The sequence below is a fragment of the Purpureocillium lilacinum genome (genome assembly GCF_023168085.1).
Source record: "Purpureocillium lilacinum CBS 284.36 DNA, scaffold_4, whole genome shotgun sequence".
NCBI classification, from domain to species: domain Eukaryota; kingdom Fungi; phylum Ascomycota; class Sordariomycetes; order Hypocreales; family Ophiocordycipitaceae; genus Purpureocillium; species Purpureocillium lilacinum.
In genome coordinates this window covers 3,955,347-3,981,481 of record NW_027072114.1, presented here as the reverse complement: position 1 = coordinate 3,981,481, position 26,135 = coordinate 3,955,347, and the positions used below count along the sequence as shown (strand labels likewise).

The following is a 26,135-nucleotide window of genomic DNA, read 5'->3' as shown; positions in this document are numbered from 1 at the left end:
TCTGGAACGCGGAACCCGGTCCCGACACCATGTAAGACTGCCGGGAAGGACCCCGGCGCGGGTCCCCGGACCGAGAACGACGGCCTCTGGGGCAATCGCAGGGCCCGGGGCTTCGGCCGTCATGTCATCTGATGTTTCATTGAATGGCGTCATTCGTGTTGGTCGACGCGCGGTGCCCGGAACCCGGCACAGAGAGTGAGGCTGAGCGCAGTCGCACAATTCCCAACAGCTGTTTCACTTGCAGTATATTGCTCTTGGCAGCTGAGCTGCAGTGGGCGAGCGCCGAAGCGTTGTGTGAGTGTCGCGGCTCACCCACAAAGTTACCATGAAGGACCTTACGGGCCAGGTGCGGTGTCATCGCTGGTTCCCCACGCAGTCGTGTCCCACAGCTAACTTGAGTGCAACACACGGGTAGACTGTCTTTATCGCTGGTGGCTCAACCGGCCTTGGGAGGGAGTTGGCCATCGGCCTAGCAAAGAGAGGTTAGCGATTCCCTGATTCATCACACTTGTCTCGCTGATATTGACACGGGACGCCAGGCTGTCACATAACCATCTTCGCGCGACGACCGCAGCAATTGGAAGACGCAAGAACGGCCGTGCTCGCGGCGCGCAAACACGAAAAGCAGGAGGTGACGGTGCAGTCGCTCGACTTGACCGACGCTGCCAAGGTAAGAAGGATCGCTGCCCGACCCATCCTTCCGTGTCTCACACCATCGAGCAGACCCATGAAGCGTTCAAGTCGCAACCGCGCCTCCCCGATGTCCTGTACTGCGTAGCCGGCGGGACTACAAACGAGCTGGGCTTCCTCGTCGACCTCAGCGCCGACGACGTGCAGCGATGCATGACCAACAACTACCTCACGAGCGCGTTTCCAGCGCAGGCGATGCTGAAGTTATGGACCGAAGATGACAAACAGTCTGGCAGCCCATCTCCAGGTCGCGCGCAGCGCCCGAGGAAGCGAAAGATTGTCTTTGTTAGCAGCGCGGCCGCCTTTGTGGCATTCCCAGGCTATGTCGCCTACACGCGTACGTCGCAGCATATACAATCACCCTGAATCAAGTATGAGGAGCGAAATCTGCTGACACCGTCCACAAAAGCTGCCAAGTGCGCCGTCCGGGCGCTGGCCGACGTCCTGCGAACGGAGCTCATGCGCTACTCGGGCCCGACGTCGCAGTACTCGGTGCACATCGCCTTCCCCTCCAACTTCATCTCGCCTTCCTTCGTGGACGAGCAGGAGAACAAGCCTGCGCTGACGAAACGGCTCGAGGGAACCGAGGCCCCGACTTCCGAGCTGGCCAAGAAGCTGCACTCGGCAGACCACGTCGCCGAGTACATCGCGGCCGCGGTCGACAGGGGCCAGTACGTCATATGCAGCGAGTACGAGGCGGCGCTGCTGTTTGGGGCCATGGTCGGGCTGTCTCCCAAGAGGGGCCTGGGCATCGCCGACTCGCTCGTTTCGATGCTTGCCGTCGTGGCTGGGCCGTTGCTGCGGCGCTGGCTGGATGCCAAGTGTGCGGCGGACCGAGCTTGACGAAGCAGTTGGCGCAGGTGAGGCCGTAGTCCCATATATATATCCTGGAGAATATAACCGCAACTGCTCAGCTAGAATGATGCTAGTGACGCCATTTTATGTTCCTTGCTGTCGTGGCGTGGTGAGGAAGGACCAAGTAAGAAGGAGCATGCAAAAGCAGATTATGTTTGCAGCTGTGTTGCAGTTGCCGCCGAACCTTCCAGCAGCCAAACACAAGTGAATACGGGCAGCAAGGCAGCCAACCGACACACTCCTCACACTTCACATTATTGTCATTCGCTCGCACCTCTTAGTTCAGTATCAATATACGCCGGCCTTCCAAGTCTTGCGCATTGCTAGATCCCCAATCTCGAGTACACTTTCCCTCCAACGACGAGACCGGAAGCGCACCGAAGCCTCGACATCACCTCCCGCGATCGCGCCGACCGCGGCCAAATGTCCGACGCCGACTCGCAGTCCGGCGATGTTAAGCGGGAGCAGGACATAAGCGAGCCTCCCACGGAAGACTGTGACCAACATGGAGACGAGACTGCTCACGAGGCCACTTCGACCGACAGCAACCACGCCGGCGCTCTCGCCCAGGCCATCGCCGACTATACCCAGAGGCTCCAAACCTCTTTCGAACACTACCTCCGCCGAGCAACCGAGCTTGGCTTCATGCGAATGCGCCCCGACGACCGCCCCTACAGCGTCCGCGTCGGCCGCACAACCGCGGGCAACCTCACCATGACCGTCGACGGGGTGATCAACCCCGAACACTTCGACTCGCTGCCCGAGCCGGACAAGGAGTCTTTGCGCAGCGCGTATCGCACCTAGCAGCTGCGCGACCCCCCGCCTAGTGCGTTTTCGACCACCACGGACGAGGATCTCGACACGTCCCTCGAGGAGCTCACGCCTTTGATGGACGTCTTGGTGGCCCCGGGCTTATTCGAGGAGTACATATCAATGATTCGGGGTATGCCACAACGTCGTCCGCTGGTGCTGCTGTTTTCCGACGTGCAGAGGCATCTCGAAGAAGTACTGGGGGTCATGAGGAGGATTGGCTACGGCTCCACGACTGTCAGCGGTAACGGGGGCCAGGCGGCCGATGGGCAGCCGAGTGTGGACTTGCACTTCCGAGTATACAGCCCCCCTCCACCTTTGGTGCGTGCCGACGCAGGAAGCGCAGACGCTGTCGAGGGAATCTTCGACGAGGAAGATTCCGAACTTGCAGGCTCGGGTGCGCTGAGCTCCTCTGGTTCCGAGGTCGATTCAGCGACTACCATTGTAGGCGAAGCCCGGGTCCGCTGGCATCGCCTCTCTCTGTCAATTATGCAGGACCTGCGGCACCAAGGAGCACCGGATCCTCGGAGAGCCAAGTCCTTATGATGAGCGACGACAGTTTAGAGCATGTCCTCCAAGCGTAAAATAGCGTGGCTAAAATTCAGGGTAAAGCGATGGAGGTTGTCATATTCTCCCCTTCATGTTGCGTTTCGTAGGAAGCAGTGTCAGGGAAAACAAGTTCCATAGCTGACAGCGACATGTCAAGTACAGCACATGTAGCTCTTTGCATACGGGGAGTTGCGCTTCACCCACGGTATATCCAAAATAACGGTGGTTTATTTACGACAGTAATAACCCCGCGAGTCCCGTCTGCTTGGTCTCAAACGGGGCGGCCAAGTGCCAGAAGTGTAAGAAGCACGCACCAGAGCTGCCAGCTCGGTGGCCCGACTAGTAGTACATGGATGTGAAGTGAAGCAGGCCAACCGGTGAAAAGTCACCAATCATTGAGCGCTTCAACCTGCCTAGTCGTCAAGGGCAAGGGGAGGCAAAGGCCAGCTTAGACCTTCCAGCAGTAGTAGCTTCCCCAGTGTGCGTTCTTGTCGCCAAAGTTGTCCTTTCCGGGGTAGGCGAGGTGGTCGACAATCTTGGTGTTGTCCGCGCAGTTGTTGTAGCCACTGCCACCACCCCAATGCGTCAGCAAAACAAACCCTGCTACAACCATGCCCTTTCTGTCAACTTACCTGTAGAGGGCGCACTGGTAGCCCTTGGCGGGGCCGAAGGACCTCGTGTTGTGGAAGCTGTGCGTCTGGTCAGCATACGAGTGCAAGTGTTTTCACTCACTCCTGGGGCAGGTGATAAAAAGGGGGGGCGACCCCGAGTAGCGGCAGAAACTTACAAGCTCACTTGCTGCTCGTAGTTGAACGGGCTGAAGTAGCACGTGTTCAGCTGGAAGTTGGTGTGGTGGAACTGTAGTCCCGTCCAGCCGGTGCCGACGGTTTGGAAGGGCTATTGATGGTGTTCGGCACGCCCCAAAACGTTAGATCACAACGAACCTCGCTCGGATAGACAAAACTCGGGTGCGGTAGTGTGTGTGTATGTGTGTGTTTTCCCACACCGCGGACGGGGAGCGACTTACACCCTCGAGGCCACGAGACTCCAGGCCGGACTCGAGGAGGGCCTCGCGGCGCTGCTGGGCGACGCTGGCCTCGAGCCACTCGCCCTCGGCGGGCACGGCCACGCCCCGAGCATCCAGCGGGGCGGCGGCAGCGGCGGTGGTGAAGGAGCCAAGGGCGGCCATGGCAATGCTGAGGAGCGAGAAGCGCATCTTGGGCAAGTATCTAAACGCACGGTTTCCTGAAGAAAGGGTGGTGAAATAAAAAATGGTAAGGACTGTCTTGTAGTGACCGTGGTGATGAGTAAAGAACGTCGGGCTCGTGTGATGAGTTGCAGCAACAATAAGAAGAAAGCACGGTGAGGCGGCAGGCCTTTTATGTGTACGCCAGGCTTTCACGGCGGAGATCAGAGCTTCTCTGCATGATCCCAAGTTTGCGGTTTCCCCTCGCTCTCGTTTCCATCACAGCTCATGTTGACGCCCTGCTGTCTGTAGACGCCGACACAGTCCCCCTTCCCCCTGTGCAATTTTGCGTTTGCGTTGGCGTACCCAGGTAGGTCGGTAGGTTGATTTCGGGACCCTCGATGCAGGCCCGTGTTGAAGATTCCAAACGCCCGCTAAGCGGCATTCTGCTACCCCAGATGCCGGCCGCTTTAGGCCATAACCTGCGACTACTCCGTGCAAACCAACGTACATGTGTTTTCCCCCTTTCAACACAGGGTTTATGTCAATAGCATGCGCGCGCCGCAGTTTCCACGAACAAACCTGTACACCCACTAGAATGCCTCCCAAGACGAGAAACTCATGAGTGCCGAGAGATTCATCGCAGCCGAATAGCACCAAGCACAAGTCGAGAAGTTTCTACTGGGTACTTTCCGCTCATTTCTCCAAACCAGGGTGAACGCACACGCACCGCACCTGCCGGAGTTGGCTGCCACAAGTCTCCCATCCCCAGGGCCAAGTCCAAGGCATCAGATGCAGAGAGGGGGGGCCGGCCAACCGACTACCGGCACGTCCCGCTCACCCGGGACGGATCTGCGTCTCAATTACTTTGATTAGCACTTGCAGCTGACGGCCTGCGACTGGCCAAGTTTACTACAGGTTCTTTCTTATTACCGTGGGCACAGTCCCCAGGTTGCCAGTGTCGTGGTAAGCCCGGCGTGGGCTTCCCGCAGCCGCGGGCTCCCACAACTACGCCGTACGGCCCTCCCGTGGATGCGCAGGCGGCGCAGCAGTGCCTTTGGCCAGCAGCGGAAGCCGCTTATTTGTCGAGGCAGCCGCGCGCGCTTGCGCAAGGGGGCGGCGGGAGGCCGCGCTAGGCTCTTGAACGGGTCAAGGGCAGCGCGGTTTCGTCGCCGAGCTGAGAACGACACACATAAGCATGCTCTAAGCGAGATTCACAAGAGCATCATCTACACGTACGCGCAGTCGCTGGGCCGTGGCCCCTGAACACTGCACAGCTCACAGGTATTTGGTGTCTATTACACGAAGCCCTCCACTCCAGGCCGGTTCTTGCCTAGTGTTGTACATATCGGGTATCTCCAGTCCCAAGCAAAGCCACATGCAACACGATGCCACTTCCATCCTACAGCAATGTTGTTTCAACCGGTTCGGAAACAAGGCTCACATGCCCATGCCCGTGCCGCGGCGCGCCATCTCGCCCTCCACCATGTCAACGTAGTCGCGGTCATCCTCGTATATGTCATCGTCGAGGCGGTTCTCGTTCTCCTTGTTGGAGTCGCCCAGGGACTCGTAGCCAACCGCGTCGCCATCTGGATACTCGGCGGCACCGTCGTCCAGGATGGAGTCAGGGACGTTTCCGTCCTTCTCCATCATAGCAGCCAGGCGGGCAGCGCGTCCCTCCTTCTTTCGTGGCACGGGGGCTGCGAGGGTTAGCGCTGATGCGTCGACCAGGTTTGGGCCATGGCGGGACTCACCTCGCCCATTCTCCTGGACGTAGAAACGACGAAGCAGAGCGACGGCCTCGTCGCGGCCCCAGCCGCCCTCAATCTCGAATCCTGGCTCGACGTTGCCGCCATCGCCGCCGCCGGGCGGGTACGACATGCCCAGCGTGTCGCTGCTATCGGGCAGCTGGGAGTGAGGCTCGCGCGGCAGAGGGTGAGCCGAGGCGGTCTGTCCGTCCTCGCTGACCGGCAGTGAGTTGGCATGGATGCTGAAGACGCCACCTGTGCCACCGAACTTGTCGTTGACGGCGCCAAAGTATACCTTTTTGATGCCGAACTGGCGAAGCAGCGACGCGCACATGACGCAGGGCTCCACGGTAACGTACAGAATGCACTCGCTGATGATCTTGGGATCGACACGCTCGAAACCGACGAAGCGCTGGCCGTACGGATACAGGTGGCCCTTGCTACCGTCCTCGTTGCCCTCGTCGGGTGGGCGGCTGGTCGACGACGACGAGGTGGCAGCCTGTTCGTCTTCGGTGCCGTCCTCCTGGACCGCAGAGACGTCTGCATTGTCGGCATCCTTTTCAGCATTGTTCTCGGCGTGGCCATCGCTGATTTCGACAGGCTTCTTCGATTCAACATTGAGTTTGGCCTCGGCCTCTACCTCGGCCTTCGCCTTGGCCTCTGCCTCAGCCTTTGCCTTGGCCTCTTTGGTGGCCTGCTTCACCTCGGGCGGGATGAACGGCTTCAGGGACGTGGTCTTGGGGCCCGTCGGGTTCGGCACGGAGAGCAGCGACGAGAGGGCCATGAGTTCGGCATGACGCGTGCCGTTGCGCGTCACGTTGGTGGCGTTCATGCCCTTGGCGATGATCTTGCCCTCGTGGACAAGCACGCACCCGACGGGCGTCTCGTTGGTGCGCAGAGCGAGTCGAGCCTACAACGATCAGTGTCAGACGGCAAATGCTGATGGGGAGAGCAGACGGGCAAAGACATACCATTTCGAGGGCCTCGCCGATGAAGAACTGGTTCTGCTCGCGAGCGCGAACGGCCTCGGGGTCGTTGTCGAGCGGACGGATGACCTTGGTCACGGACGCAGGCTTCTCCTCGCCATGCTTGCCGAGGGTCAGTTCCCCCAGGATGGGGGTGATGCCCGCAACACCGCGGGAGTTTCGGGCAGAAGAAGTGGCGCCGGGGGCGGCATTCTCCTTGTCGTGCTCGTCGTCGAGGTAGTCGGCCATCTTGTCGTTTCCTTGACTGGAGATCGCAGTGCTTTGATCTGGTTGATGCTCTCTGAGGTCGCTATGTGCTGCTGCGGCGGCGGTTGTGGTGATCGTCGTGCGGCCTGCTGGTGCGGACGAAGGCGGAGATGTGGTGGTTGTTTGGGAAGAGTTTGCGTTTGCGTGCGCGACGACGTCGGATTCCTGTTTATGGCTGTTGCCTGTGGCCTCGTCCCTGTCGCCACCTGCCGTGTGCAGGCAGAACAGGCGACGGGCGGCCCGGCCAGCAGCCGCCAGCTGGTCGCCGATTCGGGTCATGGCTAGGTGATGAGGTGCCTGACGAGGTGCCTATGCGGTGCCTGCCCTCACCAGAACTGACCGTCGGTGACTGCCCTGAACGTTGCTGTTCGGGGCGTCCACAGGCCCTCCTCCCCTGTGTAGGTAGGTTCTGCCTGAACAGACGGACAGCAGCCGCCGCCTCGGTCGACCCGTTGCTCGGATGCCCGCGAGCCACCGCTGGATGCCGCCCAGCGTCCCAGACTGCGCTGCTCGTTTGCCGGCCCGTTCGTTTGCCCTCGTTGCCGTTGCAGCGTCGCGTCTCTTTCCCGCGTCGGCTTTGTCGAGCGAGGCACACCGCCTTATATGCCCAGCGTGCTGCCCGTATCAGGGGGGGCTCGTTGGAGCACTGCAGAGAGTCTCTCCTTCAGTCCGAACTCGACTGCTGCCTAGATAGTCTTTTCCGACGCTCGCAACAACTTGCGTAGTTGGCGGCCGTTGGCGTCCGTCGTCGCGGCTTTGACTCGAGCCTCACGTGAGCCGGCTCTGCTGCAGGTGCTTGATGTTGTTGCTCGCTGCACGTCTCGCTGCACGTCACCACGAGCACAAGCGTCGTCGTCGGACCCGTGCGCGCCTTGTGTGCCCCGACGGCCCAGACAACCCAGCCAGCCAGCCAACAAACAGTCCGTGGAGAACAGTTCGCCCGTTCTATCTGCCGCTGTTGTGTGCGCTCCGTGCTGCCGATTGCGTTGGCTCACTCGGTCGTTGATGCAGCAACACTATGAGAAGCAAGTGTGAGCACAGCGACTCTCCTTTTTCGTTCGTTTCCAAAGCGAGGCGGCGTCGTCCAGCATCGATCCAATTGGGGCCGGATGGGGTTCGAGGGGCAAAGCCGCGTCCGCCAGAGTTACCCTGCTGCGCAATTGGAAAAAACCGGTGCGGCGCGATGGCCAGTCTTCAATTCAACAAGTGAGCAAACTTTGATGTTGGACTCAATCTCAGTGAGCGTTGCTCCAAAACCATCACATGACTAGCGCGGGCCCACTCACTCAAGAGTCAACACTCATCTCACTCCCCATGGCACACACTCTCACCAACCACCATCACCACATGGGACACTGTGAAGTCAGGATCACGACAGGCGACGGCGTAGTTATAATAATAATAATAATAAAATTTTACAGGCGCAGGCCAGTGTTTCTATAGAGGCTGTGTCTATGTTTCCATCGTGTATGCAGCCCAATCGTACACTACCCGCAAGCGCGGGCGCCATCAAGCAAAAGGGTATCGTGAACAACGCTCGCCACAACCGACACACCACACACGCACCCCCATCCCCGCAGCACCTCCAGCACCACGGTAACTATCCCATGGCAGCGACGCTCACGGCAGCGCCCATTGGCGCGAGTCGTATTGCCTGGCTTCGAACAACGGCGCGGGTGCGGTCCGAAATCCTCGGCCGAGACACGACGCCGCGCGCAGCGGAAGATTGCTTGGACGAATCGCCAGCGATCGAAGATTGCTGAGCGGCCATTACGCTGCTCATGTACTGCACAAAGGCAGACACGGCGGCGGCCGCGACAGCCATGTTGCCCGACGTGGGCGGGCTCGCGCCGGTGGTCGCAGCGGTTTGAGAGTCGCCGACGGCCACGACAGGAGCACTCGCCGACACACGGCCGACGGCTGAGGTCTGTGGCAAGGCCACGCGAGACTGGTTGATGGCAACATCCATCGAGTCACGGCTTGACTGAGAAGCCGTGACCATGGCAGGCGACACATTGGTCGATGCGACGGCCTGACCGTACAGCAGGCTGGCGCCGTGAGTCCCATCGGGACCGCGGCTGTACGCATCATTGACACGGTATGCCAGGTGGCGTCCAGGATCGCGCAGAGCAACCTGAGGTGCCCTGGCCACGCCGTCTTGCTCGCCAGAGGAGACATCCCCGGGAGATTCCGCTGCAGAGACGTCTACAGCGTGGAGACTGACAGGTGAGTGGCGCGACGTGACATCCAGGCCCTGGCCAGGATGAACCGACGGCGCGGTTACCGGTGCCAGGCCGGTTAAGCCGTTGTGCACGGCGAGGACAGGGTCGCCATCGGCGAAAAGAGGCTGTCCGTCCACGACATCGCCGCTGGGGCGCAGGCGTGGTCGCTGTAGAGGATCGTCCACGTGTTGATCCTTTGCAAGAGTTAGACAGTGGAGCGGCATATCATGTGCGCGAGGACGTACGATTAGAGGGAACTGATCCTCCCGGTCAGCACCTGAGGCTGGTGCAGCCACATGATCTTGAGCGGAAATCGCAGCTGGGTGTTCCTTTTTGCAAGTCAGTCGCTGCGCGGTAATGGGCATGGATGCGGGAGGACATACACTGCGACGCCTGTCAGAGGCAACGAGTGCCGCGCTCGCGGCGTATTGAGAGAGTGCTGGCGATTCCTTTTTCCAAGTTAGTCGCCGCTCGGTTGCAGAGCAGGATGCAGAAATACGTACACTGCCGCGCTCGCCAGAAGCGGAGACTGCCGCGCCCGCGACGGACTGAACAAGTGCTGGTGATTCCTTTTTCCAAATTAGTCGCCGTACGCAGCATTCGAAGAGCCCGGATATACGTACACTTGCAGCCAGCTCGGGGCTAGTCGAGGTCAAGCCAGAGACATTGAGACTAGTTGATACCTTCCGAGAAGTCAGTCGCTGATATTCGGTCAAATGAGCGGAGGGGCTTTGACGTACGTGATCCAGGATGCGGGTATCCGAGCCATCCTCGGCCATGACGACCGTGCCAGGCGGGCAGCAGATGAGTACGCGGCCGCCGACAGAGTCAGAGCGGTTGGCGTTGACCTGAGCAGAGGTGGCATGGACATTCTCGTCCCTGCCCACACTCAGACCCGGATCATAGTAGGGCATACCGCCGATATTGTCGCCGGTGACGTTGAATTGACGGGCAATGGCTTCCCAATCGCCCACGTCATCGCCGCTGGCGACGCCAATAGGCGGTGGGCACTCAGACATCTGTGGTTCGTTGAGGTTGGACAGACTTGACGACGAGTTGCCAATCGGCAGCATGCGCTCGTCCTCAGAGAAGGTAGACTCGGGCGAGTACAGGTTGAAGTCGGTGTAATCGCTGCCCGCAGAACCAGGCTGGTCGAGGAAGGGGTATTGAGGAGACCTCGACTGCTGAGAATCGTAGCCATCGACATCGCCGCCAGGAGGTGCATTCGGACCATACAGGCCGAGGTCGCCACCAGGTGGCGCGCCAGGTTCGGAGTAATTCACATCACTACCAGGCGTCGTATTAACTTCCTGCGATTGCGGCGGCGTGAGCACCTTGCCGGGAGACGCCGACGAGGACGCAGAGGAGGACTGAGAGAAGTAATTCTCCGGGTCGAGGAAGAAGTCGTAATCGGGCACAGTCTCCATCGGAGGGAACTGCACAAACTCATCCCAGGCCGCAGAGGCATCCAGCGACTCGAGCGCGGTAAAGTCAAGCGACGAGTCGAGGTCAAAGGACGGGAACGAAAGCTCGTCCAGAAGCATGGCAGAAGGCTCGGTGATATCGCCGACTTGTATTTGTGGAGCGGTAGGCGGAGGAGCTTCTTGGGTTGCCGTCCTTTGCTTCTTGGCCGGCTTCGCGATGGCTGCAGCGACTGCTTGCGGCTGGGCAGCTCCTCGCTTCTTGTGGCTGGGGTCGCAGCGAATCTTCTTGCGGCGGCAGCTGTCGCAGGCCTTGATGATGCGCATGAGGTGGGCGTGGTCCCGCTGCTCCTTGGTCTTGGAGCCGCGCGAGGCCGAGTTGGTCACATCGCGACCGTCCTTGGTGAGGATCTTCATGCCAGGCAGGCTGGAGAAGTCGGTGGCGGTCTGATGTCTCGAGGGAGGGCTGGCCTTGGACGATTGCCGCCGGCGCTGTGTGGACGAGTGTGAGGTTGTGGAAGCAGCCGCGCTCCAGTCCCAGTTGGAAGTGACGGGAGAGACGTTGAAGGACGAGCTGGCGGAGTCGAGCGAGGGGCTGACTGCGGCAGGCGACTCAGCGGAGGGAGACGTAGCCATGACGGGGTAGAACTTGAAGTTCTGGCCAGTCATGTGCGAGTACTCGAGGAAGTCGACGGTGATGGTGGCGCGCTTGTCCTTGATGGAAGCAGGGCCGGGGATGAAGGCACTGATCATGTCATCGAGCTGCTGAGACCCAAGAGCGGGGAAGAATTGCAGCTGGGCGCCGAGAGATGGTTGGAAGACGGAGAATCCCTGAGGGAGGGTGGATTGGGAGCTGGAGGCCGCCATTGGAGATGAAGTGTGAGGATGCTGAGAAAGGGCTCGGGTATCCAGGGTGTTTGTTGGTGGTTGACAAAAGTCTCAGCGAGAGACTGGCGTGGTGTCACGGTGAGGCGGGGTCACAGGCTACAGGCCATGCACTGTAAGTCACCCGGCTTCTCTCGTGGATTGTCCGAGACTTACAGAGGGAGACGGGAGGCCCTCGATTAGGTGCAGAGGAACAATGTGATTTGAATTGAACTGTCGTTACGGAAGAGCTGAAGCGGCCGGCGTATGTGTTTGTCCCGCGCGGCGCCTGAGGAGTGGGTAGTTGCTGACAGGATGGAGGAGGGGTGGGAGAAAGAGTGGAAAAAAGCCGAAGCTTGAGGATGTGACAGGGCCTCAAGTCCGGAGGCAAAGCAACACGAGTCGACAACGCGAAAAGACGTGCTGTCTATCAGAGAGCAACGAGCTTCGTGATCCGGGAGAAGAGGTTTTGGGAGAAGGAGGGAAAGACGGAAGCCTCAGGCGGCGCTCGGGAGGGAGTCATGGACGGTATTTCACTTGAGGGTCAGACGAGGCCCGTCCCTCCGGCATGGCGCAGCGCCGAAGTGGTGGAGGCTGACTCTTTCGGCGTGCTCGAAGAGGACTAGCGCGCGGCGCGCGGTCTGCGAGCCTCAGCCAGTCAGGCGCGTCGTCGCCGCCAGGGGTCGCCATTTGCGGGCCCGCCATTGGCCGATGCGCCCCGCCCGCTGCACCACCCGCCATGGGCCTTCGGCGAGGAGCGCGCCCGCTGATTGGCCAATGGGGCTCGCGCATGGGGCACGCGCGAGGAAGACGAGGAAGGCGCATCTGCGAGGGTGACTCAATCGCGGCCCATGCCCTCTGAAACTCTCCACTGCCCACGCCGCCCCGCCCCGTTGCAGGCCCTGCGAGTGACCTCCCGCATTACCCCAGACTCCCGCGCCGGCCAGGTACCTGACATGCCACAGCCTGTCGACTTTTTCTTCCCTTCATCGCATCCCATCCCATCCCATCGCATCATCTGGGACTTTTTGATCGGTCGGTGGCTTCCCAGCAGGGGTGGGCGGAAAGCTTGTCAGCTCAGCCGACCAGCAATCGCGGACCGCCTGTGTCGCGTGGCCCACACCATCACGGCAGTGAGCCGGTCCTGGCTTGCCTGGCTTGGCTCAGATGCCTCGCACCGGCAGGCATTCAAGAGCTGCGTGTGCACGTTGGAGAGTCCGTCTCGAGCGAGGGACGCCCAGTATTTATAAGGATTCTGGTCGTGCACACGGCGTTAGCGCTGTTGGCCAGCGCCTCGTCAAGTTGCATCATCGCCGAAGGTGCGAGATGTCACCGCGGTCACGGACCTTCGGCGAAGCCCAATTCGGCTGAAACGAGTCCGGATACGCAACCCAAGGACAAGACTCTGCCCGTCTTGCCCAGAGACGCAAGTCTGTCGTGTCAGTGGTTTCATGGGTTAGCGGCCATTGTGGGCCTTGAGACTCTTCATCGTGAGTGAGATGGTTGAGCGAGGGCCGAAAGCACGATCCCGCAATGTGCTCTTGCAGTCCAGTTCCCGCTCTTAATTTTCCCAGTCAAACTCGTCATGTAAGTGAGCTTTGTACTATCTTCCCAGTAATCCAACACGCAGCAGCATCTCCGCAGTCGAGGTCCATACGCAACGTCGTTCGTATGTATGCCCCCGTTGCGAGTCAAAGATACCCTACAGCAGAGCTTGCCTTTAGAACACGTCCGAGCAAGAGACGGCATAATCATTGCACGCTCTTCGCGGGGCCGAGGTGTCAGCCTTTGCAGGACCAGAAGCCCCCACTCGGCCAGAGGGCAACTCTCGTGTTTCTCGGGTTCGCTGAGTGAGTCTGGACCCGATACTGTGCGGGGTGCGAACCCAGCTTGAGAGTTCCCGCGCCCCTTCTCGTAACGAAGAGGAACAACGCAAGTATCAGCGCAAATGTGAAAGAAAGACAATCGAATTGCGCGCTCTATGCTAGACCTCCATGCTTAAACCCCCACCCGATGCATCATAAGCTCATTCTTCGTGATAGCCAAGCCACATTAAGCTATATAGCAACAACCCCCATCTCCATCATCATCACCGTCTCCCCGTCGGCCTCGCCATCCCCAGCAGGTCCTCCGCATGTCTACTCCAGGCCCCGCCGTTGGCCTTGCTGAATCCCGGCATGCCCGCGCCGCCGGCAGCGCCTGCATCCTTCTTCGTTTCCGGCCCGGCGTCGACGACCACCTTGACGGCTCGCGGCCGCACCAAGATGACCGCGGGTGGCTCGAGGGGCACGAGGGTCTGCGGAGCCTGCCCGGCTGCGTCTTCCTTCCGGGCCGCTTTCCTACCGCGCGTGGCCGGGTTGGCGATTCGCGGCTTGGGGGCGGCAGTCGCAGCAGGGGGATCTGATTGCTCGGGGGACGTGGTCGTCTGGTTCGTCGGTGCGCTCTTCGTAGGCTCGGCTGCAGCTGGTGGCGCATCGCTGGGCCTGGTCGTGTGCTCAACGGCCTCCTCAGGGCGGCTCTGAGCTTGTAGTGGTGGATTTGTCGAGTCGCTTGCCGTCGTGGGTGCACGCTGTTCGACGGCCTCTGCGCGTTCTGTGATATCGGGCCGGCCGTTGGTTTGGAGTGCCACGCCCCCATTGCTGTCATTTAACTTTGACGTTGGCTCCGCCGTCGAATCGCCCGCCCCTGCGCCTGAATGCATTGCAGGGCCAGCCGTTTCCATCGCAGTTGCTACTTTCGTCGTATCGATATCTGTACTTGCTCTTGCGCTGGACGCCGCAACACCGACTGTTGGCGGCACAGGAGCTGGGATTCCCAGTCCGATCCTCCCTGTAGCGGCCGCAAAGGACGCAGGCACCACATTGTCGCGCACCACAAAGCCTATAATCTCTCTGCTCTTGACGCTTTTTCTCGCCATCTTGGTGATTCGTGGACCTGACGGGGCAGGTTTGTCCTCTGGAGGCTCAACAGCCTGAGCCTTCTTGCGGCTGGCTTTGCGCTCCTTGGCTCGTGGTGGCGACGAAGCACCATCAGAATCATCGTCAAACGGGTCTGGCGTCGGGCTTCTGCGGCGGCGACGAGAGGATCGCGTAGGTCGCGCCGGCGCAATGACGGACTGATCTGAGGACGCTGGACTGGCAGGCTTTCCCTGGCTGCCGTCGCTGGCCCTCTCATCGCCTTCCACAGACGACGCTTCCTTGTCTGTGTCGATTGTGTTCGGCTTCTTGCGCTGTACTTTGCGCCTCACAGGTGGCGCGTCGCTCTCGCTGCTAGACTCGGCAAAGACAGGCCCAGCACCACCGCCACCTGGTCGGTCCACGTCGCTTGCATTGTCCAAGTCTGCGCCTGGTTCCGCAGGTTCGGCCTCTGATGCGACATCAAAGTCCTCGGGCTCTGGTGTATCTTCAGCCCGCTGCCGCTTGGCCCGGGGCTGCTCAGAGAGCTTGGCTGTTCTGTTGAGTGATTCGGCCCCGACGCTGACGCCGCTAGAGTCTGGCGTCGCAGACGAATGCGATCTGTTCACTTGCTGCTTCCTCTCTGCAACCATGAGCAGGCCCCTCCGCTGCCTTGCCCGAATTCGAAGTTCCGTGCGTGGCCCTGCTTCCTTGAGCGGCGCCGGCGGGCCTTCCGGGCGCGATATCGCCTCGTCCTGGTCTTGCGACGATGAGCGGCCAGTGTACCGTTCTCTCTGTCGTTGTTGCTCTTGTGGCTTTGGTGGGGGTAGGTGGTTCAGAGCCTTCCCCATTTCCTTCCTGGCTGGCACAGAGGTTATTCTCGTACGCGCGGGCTCTCGGGGAACAGGCGTGTCGATCTCCATGACTTCATCGTCACCTGTGAGGTCCATGGGCGTAGATGATATCGGGAGTTTTCGTGTTGGCGGTCGGTTCTCGCGTATGCTGCCCAAGGCTTGTCTTGCATTCGGTTTCGTCGCGTTGACTCGTGACGTCTGTTGCTCATCTGAAGTGGCCTCTTGATGAACTTTCCGAGAGGCCTGCCCAAGGGTTCTCGCCGCCGGTCGAGGAGTACCTCTGGTCGCCGGTGCCGCAAAATGCGGAGAACTGCCAGGCGTCTCTCGTGTCGACCGCTCAACCATCACCACATCCACATCCTCATCATCCGGCATGTCCCGTTCTCTTCTCTGCCCCTTATCCAGCAGCTCCTGGCTCCGCCCCTGCAGATTCGTCCGCTCCTTCAGCGCCCGGACCCGCGCCCAGGCCTCTGCGGACGACGACGGACAGCCCGACAGGGTCAGCCTCGTGCCAAACAGGCTCTGCGCATACCCAGCCTTGCTCGGCGGAGACGGCATGCCGACCTTTCGCCTCTTCGCTCCACGCTGCGTGTCTGCGTCTGGCCTTTCCCCGGCGTTTTCCTCTTCGACTCGTCGCCGCGCCTCAAAGGGGGATTCCTGCGGTACCGCCGCGCGGCCAAGCGGGCCGGGGCTCGGGACGATGGCGCTCAGAGGCCGGTGATTGAGTTGAAAGTGCGTCTGCTGTTGCTGCTGCCTCTCCGGCGCTGCCCTCGCGGCCGCCGCCACCGGACCGTCTGTCGTTGCCCCGCGCGGCGTCCTCCCCGGCGTCGTCGTCGTCTTGGCCTCGCGCTCCGCCCTGCGCCTCTCCACGTCGCGCACCCGCCGGTCCAGCACCTCACTCAGGTCTTGCTCGCGCACGCCCGCGCACTCAGCAACCTGCACAATGGCCGCCCCGCGGTCCAGCTCCAGCTCCTCGCCCTCGTCGAGGTCGCCCGCGCCGGGCGGCCAGTGCGCGTCGCCGATGAAGTTGCCGCGCTCGTCGTACACCATGACGCGGCGGTTGAACGTGTGGTACTTGAGGCGCCCGTCCTGCCAGCGCTTCTGCTTGCGCCGCAGGTCGTGCGTGAAGAGGCATATGAAGTCGAGCACGGGGGCCGTCGTGGGCAGAGGCGGCGGCGCCGTCGGGTGGCCGCCGTGCGCGCCGCCCCCGGAGGAGGACGGGTTGGCGACGGGCCTCCTCACGGCGAACGACATGATTTCCGTAAGCCCATACCCACGTGTTGCTTTGTCGGCGCGCCTGGTGGGATTTGCTGGAGGGGTTTCGCTTGTGTTGTCGCGGTTGGTTTAATTGCTGGCCCAAGGCCCCGCGTGAAGCGACGCGACGGGAAAGCTGACCGTTTGGTACGCGCGACGCCAACTCACGTGCTCAGCAACCCAGCCACTGAAAGAGAATTGTGGCGCGCTCTTTCACTACCGGGCACCGCACCATCATCATCACATCATTTTGTACCTTTGCCCGATTGCGCCCAATAGCCGTTGCCATCTCCAACGCGACATTCGACCAAAACTCACCACATCGCTCTAGTCGGAAAATGCCTCAATTCGAAACTTGCTGGGATACAGGAAACGCCCAAGGCAACCCCTGGGGGTCATTGACTGACCAACACTTAAGGCAAGAGAAACCCCGGAAGCAAGATGATGAAGGTAGGGAATGGATGGCGCACATTCGTCATCAAGGGATGGTCTATTCCTTTCACTTCTCGAAGCCTCTTCTCTATTGAAGAGTGACCTCAGCTCTGCCTGGTACCTTTCTTCGTCATCAACTTTGGCCCTCACGACCGGCTCAGCTTGCTCGTGCCAAAACGTCGAGACCTGCTTCAGGTCGCCAATCAGGCCTTTGTCGGCGGAGAACTTTGGAAGAATGTGGTCCTCAAACACGAAGAGCCAGGCATTTATGGACCGCAAGCATGCCCAAAACCACACCCCTTTTGACTCCCAGGCATGTCTCATCGTGCTCGTGATGTCAATGTCATGTTCCGCCGGTATGCGTCTGGCCTCCTCGTCCATGATCGCCAGAAAGGCCTGCCGCGCCTCATCGAAGATGCCGTACGCATCGTCAATGATGCCGTCGATGCTGCAGTCCGTAAGCCAGTATGGGACCGACAACATGTCTACCGGAAGAGCGCATATCCACTCGAGATCGATCAAGCACGTGATATTCCAATCATCGTCTACAAAAATATTGCTCTGATGAAAGTCCGTCAGCTGTAGGAGGTAGGGTCCATCCCGTCGATCTGTAGAGATGAAGTAGTGCATGACTGTTCGAAGCAGTGCCCTGATGGCCATTCGCTCTCGGGCATCTTCCACGGAGCGTACGGCATGAGGGTCGTGAAGAAGATGAGCATCATGCAGCGTAAGCATATCAGAGGCAAAACTGTCCGTGCTCCGATATAGTTGGCGAGGCTGGATCGTTCGTGGGGTGCCGCTGTTCTCGAAGAGCATCATGGTGCATGTCAGGGGTCGATTGGAAAGGGAAATCGTTGCGTCGCTCGTGTCGAATCGAAAGGAGCCGATTCGTGGCTGTGGTAGCCGCGCAAGGGATAGCATAATACGCGACATGCCGTGAAATAAGCGAGCTCGTCGATCAGCATCGTGCATATGTAAAGCCCAAGTGCGTGAAAGCATTTGCCCAGTCTCGGGACCAATATATTCCAGCAGCATGTAGGCGGTGTCAATGGCAGGTACGGATGCCTCGCGATGATAGTTCGAGAGCAAGGGATAGTGAAGGAGCCGACGAATCCATCGCTGAAAGCCGCGGTAGACTCTGACGTAAAACGGCCGCTTGCTGACATGGGTGAACTGAGCGGGTCGTCAGCGTCATGACGGGAGCGGAGAGCAGAAAACACGGACGTGGCGGCCGTCATTGAAGCCGAAAGCGTAAAGCCTTGGGATTCGAACATCGGCGCAATATTCCTGCATCCACACATATGTGGCTACTTCGCAGCTGACTTTCTCATCGATCGTGCCCGGGTATTGGTGTTCAGCAAGCTTATGAGGCATAGGGCATCGGAACACAAGCCTTTGAGCTACGCCGCAGGAATTCACTTCCACGAGAACGCAAAGATTGAAACCGCCTCGTATCCACGAATCCGCAGGCAGAACTGTGCAGACGTCATCTCGGCGGAGCCCAAGATGATACCTAACCACAGCTTCAATCGACTCTCTCCGGTCCCACAGCGAATTCCTCAAGTTCTCAGCAGCAGATAGGTGTCGGATGGAGAGAAGAATGTTACTTTCTTCCTCGGCAGCTGATTCAAACGAGCGTAGTCTATTGTTTAATAGGATGGTCCGGGGCATGGCGAGTGGCTGGTTGAACGGTACTTAGAATGCTAGATATAAGGACACGATGAACCGGGTCCCGAGAAAAGGGGAGGACGAGCGAGTAAAGTCACGTGAGGTGTTGGGTCAGGAACAAGACGGGCGTAGCTACACGTGGCGATACACGCAGGAACCAGCAAGGCGTCAACTACACATATCAACCAAAAGCCAGCTTCGTTCTTGATTGCGAAATGATGCTGTTATCCTTCTCTAAACGCTAAGCAACAACAGACCATCATGTCCCAAGCGAGCTGACTTCCAGGTTTACGAGCGAAGTTACAGTGCAGCCTTGCAACGTGCCTACAATCTTCACATTTCACATATATACTACGTTGATACGGCTATAAAAGCGCATGCAGCTCACAACGTCCCCTCAGGGGTCAATCTCGTTCTGTCTAAGGGTATCATACAGCCGCAGCTCGCGAGACTGGGTCTGCAGCCACGTCCAAAACTCCATGCAGGGCCTGCTTCTGCACTAGAATGCGGCCAAAAATGCGTCGTCTGCTAATGCCATGCGAGTGTAATATCGCTCAAGCCTGATGCGTCGTGTTCTGCACAAGCAAAGCGAATGCCCAAATGCACTGTTCCTGGTCCAGTCGTTTACATGGATCGCGGCCCAACGGGAGCGCCGGGCAGGGGCATGCCGTCCCTGGACAGCCTGTCCAAGCCCTTGTCGAGGTAGCTGACGCGACTCGCATCAAGGTCCATGGGCGTGACGGGGCCGGGGCTGCCGAGGGGGTCGAGGCGAGGCGAGGCGGGCTTGTGCGGCGACGAGGTGTACCACGAGTCCTTCAGTGGGATGCCGTTGAGGGCGACGGTGGCGCCTGTCTTGGCCGCCTTGGACGAGCCCCCAAGGGCCATGGCGGCCTGCGCAATCATGTCGCGTTGATACTGCTGCATCTTGCGCCGAGTTTCGGCCTCGGGAGTCTCGGCGCCCGTGTATTGGGGTACCTGGGAGTCCGACTTGATGGAAGATGGCAGGCTCTCGGGATGCCGCGCCTGTCGTTGGCCGCTACTGCGCGTGCTCCTCTCGTAGTTGGAGGGATAGTACTTGCCCATCGGCACGGGCGCATCGTGGAAGCCGGGCGCCAGGTACGACGAGACGGGAAGGTTGGCGGGAGCGGCCATGGCGGATGACAAGCCGGGATGCGAGGTGGGCATCCTGCGGTCGGCCTGCATGGCAGCCGAGTCGGAGAGGATAAAGGGGTTGCGCGGGTCGTTGGCGTTGGTGAAGGGGTGCGGGCGGTGGACGCGGTTTTTGGGGTCTTCGTGGTTGGGGAAATATCCTCTGTGACGACGACGACATGTCAGCGACGGCGCTAGAACAAAAGCACCAGCAGACAAAAACACCCTTGCGCAAATTCGACGCCGACGACGTCAGCGCCGCGGCGGTGCCTGGGTGTTTTTCTGTCCTGAGGTGGGGCTTACCCAGGGAGGTCGCCCCGCGCGGAGAGTGGCTCCGGCGGCGTGCGAACGGACGAGGGAGAGGCGAGCTTCTTCAGTTTGGGAAGCTCGATGGCGATGGGACGGCTATGACTCGCGCTCCGGGAAGAATGGAAAGGGAAGCCGTCGGGGCTGTCTGCCGCGGGTGTCAGCGATCTATAATATACCAAATGCGCCGTGCTGTATCGCGCCCAGGCCGGCGATCGCGCGCCAAGGGAGACGGGCGATGCAGAGGCACGGGGTCATGGGTGACTCGGGGTCGTGCTCGGGCTCTCGGGCAACGACTCCTCCTCCCACTCGAGAAGGCGGGGATGTGGCATGTGCCATAATTGTGGTGCAATTGTGGAATGGGATGGTGGACTGGCAAAATGCGGTGGGCAAACTGGTGGAGGGTTTCGTTTCAGAGCCCGTAGCACAAGCCCAGCCCGACCATCTGCGTCCCCACGTAACTATCCAGGGCGCCCGTCGTTGAGATGATCGCATTGTGGTGGTGTGCGGCGGCGGGAGCCGGTGGCTGTCAGAATGCCACCGCTCCTGCACCCCGCGATGGCTGGGCACCAGTGCGCGGGAGGGGCACCCGGAAAGGGGGGGATTTGCTGCATGGCTGGCATGGCTTGGTGCGCTGGGCGGTGTGTGTGTGTGGTGGATGGGCCGTTTGAGGCGTCATGGTGGAGCGGCGGGGGGCGGCTGCAGCGGCTTCCCTTGAACCACCAGGACGGGCTAGGGTGACGCTCTGGCAGCGGCCAAGAGCCGCCGCGAGGTCCGCGTCCGTGTTTCCAGGGCCAAGGGCAGCTCGGCGAGCCGTCTTTGGGGGAGCTGGCGGCGTGGCCGGAGCCAAACTCCGTCTCGCTCATATCCGACTTCGGATGTCGTGAGAGCAGCAGCAGGACCAGGAGAAGAGACGGAGCGCCGAGGCGTGCAGTACAGTCCACAACAATGACACAAGGAAAGATTCGGGCAACTCACTCTTGGTCGACGAGGCGCGCTGCTCGTCCTCCGGCCCACTCAAGTACGGCGTGCCCGGCGCCGACACAGACTGTTCCCGCGAATTGTCGTCGGCCGGGGGGCCGCTGGCGTTGGACGTCAGCGACAGGTCCGACGAGTTGCTGATGGTGCGGCTGGGCATGCCGGGGCGTCGCACGGGCGAGAGGTACGAGGCCGGGGGCTTGAAGGAGCGGGCGAAGCTGGCCATGGCGGCGTCGGCGGCGGCGGCGGACGCGGCGATATCAGATGGGTTGCGGGCAATTGCAGCCTCTCCCCCTGGAGTTACGTCGCAAGCGGGGCGCGAGTCTGTCGTGGTTGATGCTGCGAGTAAACGGCTCCTCGAGGCCACGTCGAAACGGGATGGTCGGGGCAGCGAGACATGGGGCGATTGGGCACGCAGCGACAGTCGGCGGCGCCGTCGCCGTCGTCTTTGTCGTTATCGGTGTCGATGAAGAAAAGACAGAGTGGCAGAAGAGCAGTCGAGGCAGCAGAGCCGTCCAACCCGACCCGTTACGTTTGTCAGCGGGAGGCAGCAGGAGGAGAGTCCAGGCCGGGGATGCGTGTGCGTGAGGGGCGCCGTTGCCTGCAGCGGATGCCTGCAGACGAGGTTCTTCAAACCAGGGCTGGAACGAGCCCTTCGAAGATGCGTTGGTCCGTCAATTCGAGTGCGAATGTGAGACGAGATATGAGTAGTATGAGAGAAAAGAGGTCGGATGCAAGGGCCGGCTGCAGTGATAAACCGACGCGGTCGAGGAATCAGGAGGCGCAGCCTGTTGGGTTGGTGGTGGTGAGTGAGCGCCCGGCGTCTCGACATGACCCAACACGGCGCTCCACTGCCACCTCCAGTCTGACCCATTTCAGTGGAGCAAGGACACAACGGACGGGCAGCTCAGGCACTGGCGCGTGGGCGACGGCGGCGGCGACGGCGGCGGCGGCGGCGTCGTGCCGCAGGAGGTGCTCGGTGCAGGTGCAGGTGGTGGCTGTGGTGGTGGGCAGGCCCCACTGATTGGCGCGCTGCAGCGCCTCGCGCACGGCGGGCAGCGTGGACCTCGCACAGCACCTCAGGGCAGTCAAGCAGTAACAGCCACAGGCCTTGGGGCTGCCGTGGCCGTCGAGGTCCGTGGAACCTTGCTTGCACACTCCGGCACTCAAGTGTCCGTGGATGGCATACCACTGTGGCGGATGGTCGGGCCCTTCGGCATGCGCTCGTCACGGGATATCCCATTACCCTATTCTAATTTTCTCGCTGCACTTTTTCCCATTGTTTTTGCGCCCTCGTGGACGGCGTGGCCATCACGCGGGTCGTCCTCGGTATCATCTCGTACCCGCCTTGTGTCGGGCTCGTGTTGCACCCGTCGTCGGTCACAACAACGGCCGGGGGGCTTCGTCACTCGAGGCAGGAATGGCACAGGGCCGGCCGCTCGTGCTCCAACTAATAATCTGGTGCCTCCAACTGGCGGAAATCACTGACTGGTACAGTGTCCAGATGGCGCCATAAACTGGGTCCCCTGGGCTTGGCGACTTTGCCTCACGCATCCGCGCTCGCCGTCGCCGTCGCCGCCGCGTCACACAACCTTTACTTCCAGGGAAAGGGTAACTCATTTTAGGTCCCTGCTGCCACGACAATTGCCGTCCCGTATCTCGCGCGAGGGTTGGGGCTCGGGGTTCCGGGAGGAGATGAGATCAACGGGCCAGCGAGATGCATAGTTGATGCACCATGTTTGCACCGGCTACGCAGCAGAGCAGCGAATGACGCGAGGCACGCCGTCAAGATGGGCACGTTATTCGCCGGTGACCTGATAACCCAAGCCAAACCTACTCGCCCCAGCCCAGCAAGCAGAGGCCGATCTGCTCGCCACCCCGCAACGGCACGCTGTGGCCATGCCGTGCGACCGAGAAGCCAAGCACCGAGCAAACCGCCTGTCAACGGTCTTCTTGTCGTTCTCGAAAGTACAGTAATAGTTCTCGGCAGGGCAAGAAACTGACGCGCCGTCTACATTTTGCAATGGCTTTCAGGCAAACCGTCAGTGGACCTTGATGGACCAGTACGAGTACGCCTCATGGCCAACGTCCCCTTGACCACCATCTCCGCCGCCAACACATGCACCAGCCCATGGTTAGGGAGACACCACATCCGTCTGTCCGACACTATGAGCGCGTTTCGCTTCGACAATGCCCTCCCATTCGCGCACAGGACGCGCTGATCTCGTCCCCGAGTCGAAGCTCGAAAAGTCCCCCGCCATGGGATCAGGGTGCAGGGCCAAGCGCTTTAGGTTCAAGGGTTTTGCGGGTCACCGTGCATGCTGCAGTGCATCTCCGCCACCCATCTCGCCTGATTGATATCAACCGGCTGGGCTGCTGGGCTTCACGTTGCAGCCGAGTGAAGTTTGGGGGGGGCGAGCCTGGGGCCGTGCATCCGTGCAAGCCATCCCGGTCGGCCAATCTGGAGGTGCAAGAGCTGCAGAAACGGAGCGCCAATGACGTCCGCCGCCACACAACTCTCACCGTCATGGACGCTACGAAACCGTCCCGTCCCGTCTCTGACTCTGTGCAACAAAACGCTGACCGGTTTTTACGGCGCTTCAGACACAAGCGCTTGCTTGCTAGACTCGGGTCGTCTCGTCAATAACAGGCTTGCGACTGCATCGCGTACTCTTATCGCCTTGTCTGGGCGCCACCGGGGAACAGCCAGCTCCTCCCGTTACGTCACCATTCAGCATTCATGGTCGCTGCCGCTGCCGGGGTGAACGATGTCCTCGACGGTGACAACGGATCGGCCCTGCGCTGCAGACGCCTGCGGCTCAAGACTGATGAGTGCAACTCCGAGGGGCTGCCAGTTTTGGACGCACCGTCTCATGCCGCCGACGTCTCCCACCGCTCGGCGCTCATGCCTTCATTACGCCAAATGTCTGGCCATGCTGCATAATTATTACTAGGTACCTCGGTGATTATTGTCCCGCCTCTCCAATCCAAACTCACAGCCAAACGCATGAATACCCCAACAAAGTCAAGTGTCGAACAAGTGGTATCTAGGGCGCGCTGTACCAACGCCGTGCCAAACCCGGGTCGTACGATCGTGTATCGCCGTCAACAGCTACTTCGCCCCAACGTCGTCGCTCGTCAGCCGCCTTCATATCTAGACGTGGGCACGTCCGGTAAACTGCGAGCGCGTATCGCGGTGTTTCCACCAGTAGCCAAAGACGGACACAGCCGAGATGAGCCACAGCAGGGCGCTGACGAGGTCAACCCAGACCGCGCTCTTCATCCGCTTGATGCCGCCGTCGCCCTCTGGGTCCTCCTTGATGTAGAGCTGCGCGTCGTTAGCATGCCGCGCTTCTGCACACGCGCATCACGGTGACGTGACGTACCGCGCCAAAGACGCCAAACAGGGCGATCCAGAGGATGAAGAGAATCAGGCTCCACACGGCCGCCACGATGCCGACGTGTCGCAGCACGAAGGGGATGAAGTACACGACGCACGTCACTGCGGAGAGCGCGCCAACGACAACCGCGTACACCTAGCCGCCCCTGTCAGTCCTACCGGCACCTCGCGCGTCAGATCGACCCTCCCTTGGCGTGCTTACCCATTTCGAGTCGGCGTATTTGTGCAGGTGGTGCGCATTGTTCAGGTCCTGGCCGTACAAGCCGCAGACGGTCAGGGCGAGGGCAAAGCACACCAGGTGCAGGCCGCTGAAGGCGAAGTAGCTGGCGCTCGTGCTGAAGAAGCCCATTGTCGCGGTCGGGGTCGCGCGGTTGTTGACTAGATGGGGACTCGGGGATCGCGCGTGGATTCCTGATGAAATGCGGTTGCTCGTCTGCTACCGGCGCGGGCTTGGGCGCGACGATGGGACCACCACTAAATACGCAACGACCTCGCCAAGGGCAGAGCAGAATTTGCTGCAGTGATTAGTAGATTAGCGCTGCTTGATGGACACCGTAGCATTCGACGCCAGGAACACGCCGTTGTGACGAGTCTGGGCGGCTCCAATTTATCGTCTCAGAGCCCGTGCAGCCCAATTTCCGTCCTCGTTAGCGCCCATGACGTCAAGACGTTCCTGCCCTGAGCCGGTTCCTGCCCTGCACGCGCGCTGCCCCAACTGGTCGCGACTGCCGAATCGTGCGATGGCCGTCGGCCCCCCCTCCATCAATCTCAATCTCGGGAGCTGGTCACATGACTGGCCCGATTGGCGACCCGGGTCTCGACGATGAGACGGGGACGGCTTCCTGCGACCTGAACGGCGGCCCAACCAACACCCCCGCGTCTCGACGCGAGCGACGTCGAGCAGGCCCGCCGACGACGGCGCGCCATCCCGCAGCGGCACGGCAGGATGGCCCGAAAATAAAACATCGACACCGAGCCCTGAAGCGGCAGCCGGGCAGCCTTTTGAGGCAAGCCTCGCGGGCGCCGGCGGACGACACGGCTAAATCGACGAAGAAACAAGCTCTGCCTGGAGCTGGAGCTGCCGCCCAAGCCGGCCCCCAGGCTGCACAGCACGGCGCCGGGGCGACATGACCACCTCGTGGGCGTGCTGCCTGTGGCGCCCGAGCCCATCGTCCCGCCTGGCCCCGCCCTGCCGTCGCCCCGTTGTGCAGTCTCCACGATGGGCAGCTCCGTGGCCCCGCCCGTGCCTAGCCGGGTTGGAAGAAGAGTGAGGGAGTGTCGAGGGTTTCGGTGGTCGCAGCCTCGCTCGTCGCCCAGCTAGCTGCCCGGGCCTGGGTCCGCCTCGTTTTTTTGTCCAGTTTGGCAGCCGGGTTGCTTCAGCCTGGTCTAGGGGCACAGCCACACCCGAGCCATTGGGACTGGCCCCTCACCCAATTGATACACGGAAGTGAGTTGCGCTCTCGCGGAAAGGCTGCAACGCTAATCGCCTTGGAGACCCCGCCAGGACTGGTAGCAAACACGTCCAGGACTCGCTTGTCCACGCCGAGCCACCGAGGCTGACCCCTTGTTCGACGCTGCTCGGGTCATTGCGGTCGACGCCCAGCGGGCGGACGGTCGTCGTCC

At 60.7% G+C, this 26,135-nt stretch overlaps 9 protein-coding genes across 9 annotated transcripts; 2 read left to right on the top strand and 7 right to left on the bottom strand.

The window, feature by feature from the left end:
- Positions 1-325: 325 nt before the first annotated feature.
- On the top strand, positions 326-1,533 carry PLICBS_006371 (uncharacterized protein; the record flags this gene model as incomplete). The annotated part of the gene is made up of 5 exons (XM_065600931.1): positions 326-346; positions 416-482; positions 540-670; positions 724-1,027; positions 1,100-1,533. The coding sequence occupies 5 exons, from the start codon at positions 326-328 to the stop codon at positions 1,531-1,533; spliced, it is 957 nt and encodes a 318-aa protein (XP_065457003.1).
- A 76-nt stretch (positions 1,534-1,609) lies between these two features.
- On the top strand, positions 1,610-2,349 carry PLICBS_006370 (uncharacterized protein; the record flags this gene model as incomplete). Its single annotated transcript, XM_065600930.1, has 2 exons — positions 1,610-1,618; positions 1,873-2,349. 2 exons carry the CDS (start codon positions 1,610-1,612, stop codon positions 2,347-2,349), a joined length of 486 nt encoding a protein of 161 aa, XP_065457002.1.
- Positions 2,350-3,352: 1,003 nt separating this feature from the next.
- Positions 3,353-4,120, bottom strand: PLICBS_006369 (uncharacterized protein; the record flags this gene model as incomplete). Its single annotated transcript, XM_018328549.2, has 4 exons — positions 3,353-3,470; positions 3,537-3,593; positions 3,692-3,801; positions 3,932-4,120. 4 exons carry the CDS (start codon positions 4,118-4,120, stop codon positions 3,353-3,355), a joined length of 474 nt encoding a protein of 157 aa, XP_018172856.2.
- Positions 4,121-5,530: 1,410 nt separating this feature from the next.
- On the bottom strand, positions 5,531-7,052 carry PLICBS_006368 (tRNA(adenine34) deaminase; the record flags this gene model as incomplete). Its single annotated transcript, XM_018328550.2, has 3 exons — positions 5,531-5,790; positions 5,845-6,748; positions 6,810-7,052. The coding sequence occupies 3 exons, from the start codon at positions 7,050-7,052 to the stop codon at positions 5,531-5,533; spliced, it is 1,407 nt and encodes a 468-aa protein (XP_018172857.2).
- Positions 7,053-8,670: 1,618 nt separating this feature from the next.
- PLICBS_006367 (uncharacterized protein) lies at positions 8,671-11,580 on the bottom strand (the record flags this gene model as incomplete). The annotated part of the gene is made up of 6 exons (XM_018328551.2): positions 8,671-9,486; positions 9,538-9,621; positions 9,676-9,741; positions 9,796-9,861; positions 9,916-9,975; positions 10,033-11,580. The coding sequence occupies 6 exons, from the start codon at positions 11,578-11,580 to the stop codon at positions 8,671-8,673; spliced, it is 2,640 nt and encodes an 879-aa protein (XP_018172858.2).
- Positions 11,581-13,666: 2,086 nt separating this feature from the next.
- PLICBS_006366 (uncharacterized protein) lies at positions 13,667-16,579 on the bottom strand (the record flags this gene model as incomplete). Its single annotated transcript, XM_018328552.2, has 1 exon — positions 13,667-16,579. One exon carries the CDS (start codon positions 16,577-16,579, stop codon positions 13,667-13,669), a length of 2,913 nt encoding a protein of 970 aa, XP_018172859.2.
- Positions 16,580-17,078: 499 nt separating this feature from the next.
- PLICBS_006365 (uncharacterized protein) lies at positions 17,079-17,830 on the bottom strand (the record flags this gene model as incomplete). Its single annotated transcript, XM_065600929.1, has 2 exons — positions 17,079-17,099; positions 17,162-17,830. 2 exons carry the CDS (start codon positions 17,828-17,830, stop codon positions 17,079-17,081), a joined length of 690 nt encoding a protein of 229 aa, XP_065457001.1.
- Positions 17,831-19,303: 1,473 nt separating this feature from the next.
- On the bottom strand, positions 19,304-21,338 carry PLICBS_006364 (uncharacterized protein; the record flags this gene model as incomplete). Its single annotated transcript, XM_018328553.2, has 3 exons — positions 19,304-19,991; positions 20,132-20,282; positions 21,113-21,338. The coding sequence occupies 3 exons, from the start codon at positions 21,336-21,338 to the stop codon at positions 19,304-19,306; spliced, it is 1,065 nt and encodes a 354-aa protein (XP_018172860.2).
- Positions 21,339-24,266: 2,928 nt separating this feature from the next.
- On the bottom strand, positions 24,267-24,861 carry PLICBS_006363 (uncharacterized protein; the record flags this gene model as incomplete). The annotated part of the gene is made up of 3 exons (XM_018328555.2): positions 24,267-24,440; positions 24,499-24,648; positions 24,715-24,861. 3 exons carry the CDS (start codon positions 24,859-24,861, stop codon positions 24,267-24,269), a joined length of 471 nt encoding a protein of 156 aa, XP_018172862.1.
- Positions 24,862-26,135: the final 1,274 nt, after the last annotated feature.